We start from the raw sequence: 10040 nt of genomic DNA on the forward strand, positions 1-10040 counted from the left end.
AAAAACAGAAACCATTTACACATGAGCTGGCAATGAAATTTCGGGAATTTATCAAGTTTCTTACCAAATTTTATCATCGGCTGTAACAATGTTAATCAAATGATTCAAAGCATTCTTAGTAATCGTCTGAAATTACTCCACTTAGAACCACGGTTAGCTGCTCCAGGACACTAACATTAAACTGGCTAGAACCAGAGCCCCTTCACATGGATCGTCTAGTGCTTTTTGAAGTGTTTTAACCATTCAAATTCATCTTTTTCTCAAAATTTAGCTTAGATTTTATTAAACACTATATCCAAATACATTGCTTATGTCTCACTCGTTTTCAAAACACCACTAAAAGCTCAAATATTTCACTATACTAAAATCTAAAACATCCAAAAATAAACGAAACATTTTATATAAGAAGCAAGCACAAGAGGGTAAACCCTCTGGAGTAATTCGAGTGGTACCTACCGTGTAAAGATATTGATATTGAACTTCTGAATATTGTTGTATTTGGGAAAGACGTGCCTTGGTAGCTGATTCCACAGGCTTGCACTTCCCCAAAAAAAGAAGTACCAATAAATTGACGTTCTGGGCGTCTGCAGTCAATCTTGATGTTCATGAGCCACGTTTGCCTGTCGAGTAGGTCTTGCAAATACTGCTCTTTTTGGGACTATGTTGGACAGCTCGGAAGAGGATCTGCCATGGTAGTATCCGTAAAACAGAGTCAGGTCGGGAACCTTTCTTCTATGCTCTATGCTGTCCAAGTTTCTGATCTACTCTGTATCGCTTATAAGTAGAATTGCTCTCTTCTGTATTGAGTCGAGCATCCTCAGGGTATGCTTGGTTCCAAAGCCGAGTTCCAAATGTGTGAACAATACTCCAAAGATGGGCGAACCTGGGCCTTGTATAGGACTAGAAGGTGTATATAGCTTTTTGGTCTTAAAGAGAGCTCCAAGTTTTTATGAAATTGCTTTGGCTAAATCGATCACGTAACAAGCAAGGACATATTGTTTCCAATCTCAACAGCCAACAACTTGACCCGCAGTGTCAGCTGACTTTGTAACAACAGCAGATTAAGTCTTTGCTGCATTGTTGATGGTAGTGACCTGTTGCTGTCTACGAATTTGGGTATTAAACGACTTTATTAGAGCGGCTGATTTGAACGACGTCAACAGTGTACTATTGTCGGCGAAGCTGACTACGGGTTTGCAGTTTTGTCTACTAAGCCAGTCGATAAGAGAGGGCGACAAACCGTACGATCTCAATTTATTTAGAAGATTGGCATACCAAACCCTGTCAAAGGCCTTCGATATGTCCAATGCGTTTGCTCGAGATTCCCTATAATTCTTTATAGCTTCAGTCCATACGTTGGTGACATAGACTAGGAAATCTCTAGGACTAAAAGTACTACTAAACTACTACAAAAATTATATGATTAGTACGTCTACTTGACAATTGATATTTACCAACAATACCAGATATCCATGACTACCGACTTGATATCGCTGTTATAATTAATAGGTGTTCAAATTTATTACCAAATTATTTTTGAATAAAACTAAATTTATTTTAATTTTGACATGGTTGGAGAAAAAATAGTATATATGATACGGACTAAAAGTGCTTATTTTTACTCGCAATTTTGCATTCACTCGGCTGCGCTACGCTCCGCCTCGCAACTGCAAATATTGCTAGTAAAAAAATATGCACTTTTAATCCTTATAATATAATATACTATTTTTATTATTCAAAATGAACTTGGGTCCACAGTCCCTTATATTGAGCTTTGCTCACATTAGCGGTCCCTGTAAAATGTTTATGGCTAGCACTCTATTGTTAAGGTTGTTGGACGCATTGTTTACAGAGGTTGATCTACTAGAGCCAAGGGCGCCAGGAGGGGGTCACATAGTCGTGGTCAAGAACTTATAATTTAATTTTGATAACAATAGACACAAGTAAAAAGTCGATATTCTATTATTGTACATAAGAACGGTACTTAAAAATATTTATTCTTTATTGTAAACTTGAAAAACTTAACACATAATAACTTGTACATATACACATACATATTGCTTCTCTTGAAGACATCCAGAGAAGCACTACCACCCACGGAATAAGGCAGCCTATTTATATTCCATAATAATTTTGCATATGATGCAAAACTTCACAAAAGTGAAGAGGTGGTACAACAAGGGTTTCTAACAAACAAAATAGAAACATATATTTAAATAACAAAATCAATTTTTCTTTTACATTTTCTCCCGAAATGCGTTATTGCATCATTTATGTCAATGGGTACGTTTTTATGAACATGGCGATCTTTAACCATTGAAGATCTTAGCCAAGATTTAATTCTGCGCAACGTAGAGAAAGACCTTTCTGCTGTTGCTACACTGACAGGTAGTGTAGCCATAATACATAAAAATTTTCTTATATACATATCGATGTCACAATTTAAAATAAGATCAGAAATTGACTGCGGTATGTCCTGCCATCATACAAAGTTATTATATTAAATTAATTAAATATTGAAGGTATGTAGTTACTAAAATCTGTATGATGACAAAATATATAAATAAAATCATTATGTTCAATTAGTGGTCCACCTAAGTCCTTAAACCAGCTCGGGGGGGTCATGACCCCCTTTCACTAGAGCATTTACCCTGTATAAGTTCAATGTTAAAACTAGTGAAACAACTAAAAAGGTTTATGTAATAAATACTTTATTACAGAACTTAAGAATGATAAGACTTTTTTTCCACTACAATTTACAATTGGCAAATACCTGCTTTTAGAAACTTTTATAATTGATTATAAATTTCATGAAAAACAACTAAGTGGAAATACCTTATAATCTAGAGTTGACAAACGTTTTCTATACTCTTCTCTCCGAGGTCCTTTATGATTATATAAATCTATTCATAAGATATTACTATTCAAACTCCAATATCTCATAATAATCACCAACCCTCACAGCGACACCTCTGTTAGATTTAATTTCCTTGGGCAAATCACTATTATCATTAAATGTTTCTTCACCTTTTAACAATCTTATTCTTTCCTCTATTTGAAATTTAGCATACTCGGCTTTATCGATTTCATTTTCTTTATCCTTTTTTTCTTCTTCAAAACAAGATATAGTTCTATCAGCTGATTGTAGCAAAACTAATGGATTCGGATAAGCTGTTTTCTTGATGTAGAATTCCCCAGTATGAACAATTTTACCTTTCATATAAATATTTTTACCTAACGGAATTAAGGCTTCGTGTTCTGGATATGTTTTAAGTGATTTTAAATTTGTTATTAAGGTATCTAAGTTTTCTTGTTCTTTAGTTAATTCTTGAATATTCTGATCATATTTATTGATATCGTTATTTAGATGATGGAGAAAATCTTCACGCTCTTTAATAACTTCAGAAACACTCTTCAACATTTTTGTATCTTGTTTAATAAACCATTTTGTGTTGGTTATGTTACTACTGTTTTTTCGGACCTAATTGTTAAGAGGTGTTTTCATGCAGCGAATACATAGACGTAGTAATTCTAGACCACTGAATACACAGAACATACCAGGGTATATAATTTCTATATAGAAAAAATGTTCCTAGTTTAGAAAGAAACAGCTTCTGGTCTAAGCATGATGTAAAGACTACAATACAATATGTGCTATTGCGCACCAGCTGGGAAGTAGCCAATGAGAATTCGCTCCCAAAACGACGAGTCAATTTGAAACATTTGAGTTGAATACATGATGTAAAAACTACAATGTGTGCTATTACGTACCAGCTGGGAAACAGCCAATGAGAATTTATTCCCAAAGAGATGCGCGGAACGAATCGAAAATGAGCCCTCGGGAAGAACACACTTTGTAGTCTTTACATCATGGGTTTAAGATGTGGTTGATCTATGGGTCTAAGTTAGAACTATCTTTGTTCCACTGTCACCGCACAATGAACCGAGATAAGGGAGTAATAAAATATAACGGTGGAAAGAGTACGATATAAGAAATTAAAAGGAACTCTTTATAGAGATAGTTCTACCGTAACTTTGTATATTATTTCAATATTGGAACACTAATTTTATTGAAAGTGCAGTCTAGTATTACTTTGTCTATGATCGAATAACTCGCTGATGTCAGCTGTCATCGAATATTCGTTGATAGGTTAGGATATACTGTTGTGGCGGTAATAATTTCGTGAGGCAAAATGGTTAATCAACAAATGTATCCTAACATTTTATTGGTTCAAACAATTGTTCATGATTATTATGAATTATTTAGAAAAAGAAAATTGGCAGCAATCTTTGCATATTTACATATTGAAAATTAAAAAAGGTACTATGAAAAAATATATGCTGTTGTCCCAATTTTTCGATTGAGAAAAACTGGTGGGTTTGTTGAGAATTTCAGGAAATTAATTAAAGTTTGGTTTATTCAGCCAAAATTAAACCTTAAACAAAAAAATTAAATTACCAGTTGAAAGACACTCAAATGGTACTTATAGTTCATGCAGAAAATTAATAGTAAATTTGAATTAAACTTCAACTAAAACTTGGTTTATGTAGCCAAAATTAAAAATTAAGATTAAACTAACAAATTAAATTACTAGTTGAAAGACACTGAAATGGTACTTGTAGTTCATGCAGAAAATTAGCCATAAATTTAATTTAAAGTTAAACTTGAGAGTTCGCTAACTTTTAACTTCTTAAGTTTGGTTTATCCAGCCAAAATTAGAACTAAATTAAAATTAACATTAAACTTGTTAATTTTTTGGTTTATACAGTAAATTAAAGATTACTATAAATCACTGGTAAACCAATGGAAATTTCCTGTATTGCTCCATTTTGTTATATGAATATGGAAAGCTCCTGACACTGTCTATCAGGGTTCTGTTGTCTAAAGGACATTGCTAACTCTCAGAAATTGCCTTTTCCTTTCAGTTTTGATATTAGTTTTACAATTAAAACGCCACGGCGGAATCGGCGCAATAACGCGAATATTTCAATAACTAAAGAACAAGGATGTTGTAAACAAAACAATACCACCAATACATACTGACCTAACGCATTCTGTGCTCGCAGCCTCACAAAATTAAGGAATTAAACTAAGAAGTTAACTTTAGTTATATCATATAATAAAGCTTCATTGTTGTTTCATGGAATAAAAACATGTGTTCACATCATGGGTTTCCAGGATGTTTTGTTTAGTAATTTACTAATAAAACAGATTAAAATTACTAAAAGGCAGATTAAAAATTTGTAAGGAATTTAATTTCAAGTTAATTGTAGATTCAATATTTCAGAGTAATACTAATGGCTAAAAATGAACAAATAATGACGGGAACACATTTGGAATTTTTTTGAAGATTTGGAGTGATGGTCTGAAAATTAACACTGCCATTATTTTCATCTCTAGTCACTTTAGAGGTATTGGAAATGCCTTGTGTGCTTTTGAGCAAACTTTTCAATTATATGTGCATACAAGCATACGAAAATAGAGTATAGGTAGGTATCATAAATGATCATCAGAGCCAGGTTGTTGAATCTGTATTGTCGCTTGGTTAAGTAATTATTTACTAATTTCATTGATAAACTTCTTTCGCTAGTGCATGAAGTGACAGGTAGAACACAATGCAAACTCGGAAGTTTTTTTTTATTAGGGTGAAACGTAACAGATGAGTCGCACAAAGCTTTGAATGCTGAAGAGGATACTTCTATACCTTTGATACCTACTAAATGATGGGGCAACACTAAAAAGCTGGGTGAGTTCAGTGATGGTTTTGAGAAACCTATTCTTCATTTCACAAATGAGAACGTCTAAAAATGGGATGAGCATATTTATTCTGTAATAATCACAAGGACTCGAAAGCTCAGCATTCGATTGATGAATATGAGCCTTACAGTCCGAGGACTTTTTATTTGAATATAATTTTGCATTGCATCTTTCACAGCTGCATCAAATATCATATTATAGAATATTTCTTCAGAATGATGGCTTTCGATTAACCTCAACATTCTTGAAGTTCAATATTTGACTTTGAAGATCATCAGATAATATTTTGGTTAAGTCAAGAGTTGTTCGCAAAATGTGAAGAGCGATGATAAAGTCAAATCTGCATATGTGGTCTCAAATAGATATTTCTTAAACCTATGATGGTTAATTAACCTATTTACAATTCTTTCATCATAACCGTTGAATACAGTTACATATCCAATAAAGGTGTTTTCCTTATTGTATCTGTCAAGAGTACTACATTTATATTCGTGCGCATATGTATCTTGTGCGGAGAGCGCATGATCTCTTGTATTTGTGAAAGAGCTCATGCGCACGACGTGTGCCTTGACAGGCACCAGTTCTATATAAGATGTTCTCATACATAGGGTTGCCAGGTGATCAAACCTACTACCCGGGCAGACCAGCAAGTTTGGCCGAACACCCTACATAATTGAGGATTTTCTTAACTGGAAATAAAAATAATCAAAAACCTCTTCTCTTCAAGTTAAACAATAGAACAAAGAAAATTTTGTCTCATTGAGTTACACAATAAAAATAATTATTCATCTTTTTGGTTCACCGAAACCTGCTTTAAGAGTTCAGTTTCTTTCGAAATGAATTTGTAAAAATCCTTACATGTCAAATGTTATAAATTAAATTCTACAACCAACATTTTGGCAACAGTGTCAACATGTAATCTATTGCGTTATGTCCTAGGATAGCAAAGTAATACTGACAACTAGTTAGGAATTCTGAAAAGCAATCTTGACTTATCATTGATTTAAAATAGGCTACCCAAAATGATTGTAAAAATGGCGGCCCAATATCAATCGAGAGAGGCACATTGTGAATGCCGCGTACTTACGGTAGAGCGCATGACAACTTCGGAAGTTATTGTGTAGGAAGAGCGTAAGTAAATGACGTAAGTAGTAATGAAATACAATGGCTTCTAGATAGTGGTTGTACGGACAATAAAAAATTATTTGATAAATGTACGATATTAAAAAAACCTGTAAATGTTTATTTAGGGGATAATAGGATTTTAAAGGCCCCAAAAATTACTAATGTCAAAAGCTCTTTAAATGCATTTAACTCAGATTTGCCTACTGTCCTACCAAAAGGACACTGAATATTACAGGAATCTTTGTTAAATTTTTTGAGATACAGTTATTTGAATCTAGATGTCGCTTGACCAAATGTCACCCCAAACATTATTCTTGAAATTTCTTTTACAAAATCAGTGGAAGTTTATTGTTTTATTGAGCACGTGGTAAAACAATTTGTGATGGACGAACCTTTACCTTTCCGCTTAGTTGGGTAAGTTTTTGAGGACTTTGTTTTATTCTATTTTTAGTTTTCGTTGAACATGCATGTAAATGTATGTATCAGGTTTTAGCTGATGCAGCTTGCTTATAAAAAGAACCGTTTTTAATCAATCAGTATCAGAAAAATCATGTGTACTTCTAGAAGGAGAGTAGGCAAACCGATATTCTTTTAATTCTTTTACAGGGGTCTCACTCTGAATGAACTATTGCAAATCATTGAAGAAGATGATCACAATGAAGTTGATGACGAAATATCGCTTACAATTATGCCGCCCAAAAATTCTTGCGAGGAAGTTACTGATGAAGATTCAGGCGATGAAGATCATTTAGATATTAACAATTTGCCTGGATCGCAACTTCTAGCCGAGGCAGAAATTTTTGAACCTAATGTTGAAGAAGATGTTAATATTTCTTTACCAAGCGATTCAGGTAGTGATGATAATGAAGAAAATCTGCCATTGTCGGATGTAAAACGTCTTCTGAAAAACTCCCAACATATATATGTGAAAAAAAATTATGCTTGGAGAAACCAAGACTTAACACCTAATAATATAGAAGTTCCAAAACCACAAATGGTTTAAAATGAAAATTCGGTTATTGAATTGTTTTCGTTATTTTGGGGTGACGAAGTTATAGATTTATTTGTCTACTATTCTAATATGTACGCTACAAGCAAAAATAGGGTTGGAAACATAACAAAATAAGAAATGAAAAATTTTTTCGCCATCCTACTACTGTCTGGTTATCAAAAATTACCCAGACGTAGAATGTATTGGGAAAATTCTTCTGACACGCAAAATCAGCTTGTTATAAATTCGTTATCTAGAGATCGTTTTGAGTATATTTTCAGTAATTTACATTGCTGTGATAACACGAATTTAGACAAGACAGACAGATTTGCCAAAGTACGATTATTGATAAATAAAATGAACAGTTTATTCCAACAGTATGCACCAGTAACTGAAAATCACAGTGTGGATGAAGCCATGGTGCCTTATTATGGTCGCCATGGCTGTAAGCAATTCATACGTGGTAAACCCATACGTTATGGGTACAAATTATGGACAGGTTGTACCAGCAAAGGGTATGTTATTTGGGTAGAGCCGTACCAAGGTGCCAAATCAGAAATAAAGCCCTGTTATAAGGAACTGGGTTTAGGACCATCTGTGATTCTGCAATATACCGACATAATCAATTCTATTCAAAGCTTTCCCTATCACATTTTTTGCGACAATTTCTTTACGACTATACCACTTCTGAGAGAAATGACTAGAAGAAATTTGAAGATAACAGGAACCATAAGAGAAAATCGCACATCAAAATGTCCACTGGCAAATAAATCCCAGTTCAAGAAAAAAAGTAGAGGTTTTATTGAATACAAAACTAACGAAGAAAACACTGTAGTTGTTAAATGGCATGACAATAACGTCACTTTAGCATCCAATGCCTTGCCTGTTCACCCTACTCATTCAGTTAGTCGTTATTCTCTCAAAGAAAAAAAGAAAATTAAGGTAGACCAACCTCATAATATATTTACTTATAACAAATATATGGGAGGCGTTGACAGGGCAGATCAAAATATAAGTCTCTACAGAATAGGTTTGAGAGGAAAGAAGTGGTACATTCCTCTTATATTTCACATGTTAGATCTTGCGGTTCAAAATGCATGGCAACTTCACAGGGAACAAAATGGAAAACTGGATCATCTAGGATTTCGAAGGAGAATAGTCATGACCATTTTAGAAGGAAACCAACGAAAATTTGCGAAGAGATCGAAGTTGTCACAATCACATAACTGTGAGATGAGATATGACCGTATTGATCACTTAATTGTGACACAAGGGAAGCAAACCAGGTGTCGCATGTGCCACAAAAAAGTCTCCACCAAGTGTGAGAAGTGTGATGCTGCATTACATGTTGTATGTTTTAAGCCTTACCATGTGAAAGAAATCTAATCAAACTTTATTTTTTTTCTTTACATTTTTTGAATAAATTTATGTTACTTTGTTTTAAATAAAATTTTACTTTTATAGAAAATAAAATTATAGTATTCAAGTGCCTACAGTCCTTCTAAAAGGACAGTCATTTTTGAAAAAACTACAGATGGGAATCGAAAATTTCCAAATGATTATGTTTCAGAGACATAAAAACAACTACTTACAATAAGAAAGAACAAAATAAAATTTCAGGCATATCTGGGTTAATCAAAAAGATTTAGTGGATACGAAAAATGTGTTTTATGTCAAAGATATGATGTCAAATTTAATAAATGTTAGTAAGTTACAGAAAATAATACGATAATATATAAAGGAAAAATATCTAGAATTATTGATTTTCAAAGTAAAGTAACAACAGTAACGGTCAACAATAATGGCTTATATTTTATGAAAAGTAAGATGAATAGAATAATAATGTTTCTTGGGTTAATATAGCAAATAACAATACTCGTATAAATAAAAGTGAAAAAGAAAAATGGCACCGTTTGTTAGGCCATGCAAATTTTAAATACTTAGATGTTTTGTCAAAAACTCAGCTGTTAAGTGGTATTCCAATAAACTTGAATCTGAATATATGAAGTGTAAAACGTGTGTTGAAAATAAAATGAGTAATATTTCATTTAAAAATAATAGAGAGATGGCTAAAGAAATTTTAGAAATTATTCATACTGATGTCTGTGGACCGTTTAAAACTATTGGAGTTCAAAGTGAGAAATATTTCATTTCATTTATTATGAT

The 10040-nt window shown here is 33.1% G+C and overlaps 2 protein-coding genes across 2 annotated transcripts; one reads left to right on the forward strand and one right to left on the reverse strand.

The window, feature by feature from the left end:
• Positions 1-2859: 2859 nt before the first annotated feature.
• Positions 2860-4244, reverse strand: LOC130894701 (uncharacterized). The gene has a single exon (XM_057801647.1). It carries the CDS (start codon positions 3419-3421, stop codon positions 2921-2923), a length of 501 nt encoding a protein of 166 aa, XP_057657630.1. The 5' UTR covers positions 3422-4244; the 3' UTR covers positions 2860-2920.
• Positions 4155-9260, forward strand: LOC130895757 (piggyBac transposable element-derived protein 3-like). The gene is made up of 3 exons (XM_057803299.1): positions 4155-4321; positions 5289-5490; positions 6698-9260. The coding sequence occupies exon 3, from the start codon at positions 8013-8015 to the stop codon at positions 9258-9260; it is 1248 nt and encodes a 415-aa protein (XP_057659282.1). The 5' UTR covers positions 4155-4321; positions 5289-5490; positions 6698-8012.
• Positions 9261-10040: the final 780 nt, after the last annotated feature.

The sequence above is a fragment of the Diorhabda carinulata genome, chromosome 6 (genome assembly GCF_026250575.1).
Source record: "Diorhabda carinulata isolate Delta chromosome 6, icDioCari1.1, whole genome shotgun sequence".
NCBI classification, from domain to species: Eukaryota; Metazoa; Arthropoda; class Insecta; order Coleoptera; family Chrysomelidae; genus Diorhabda; species Diorhabda carinulata.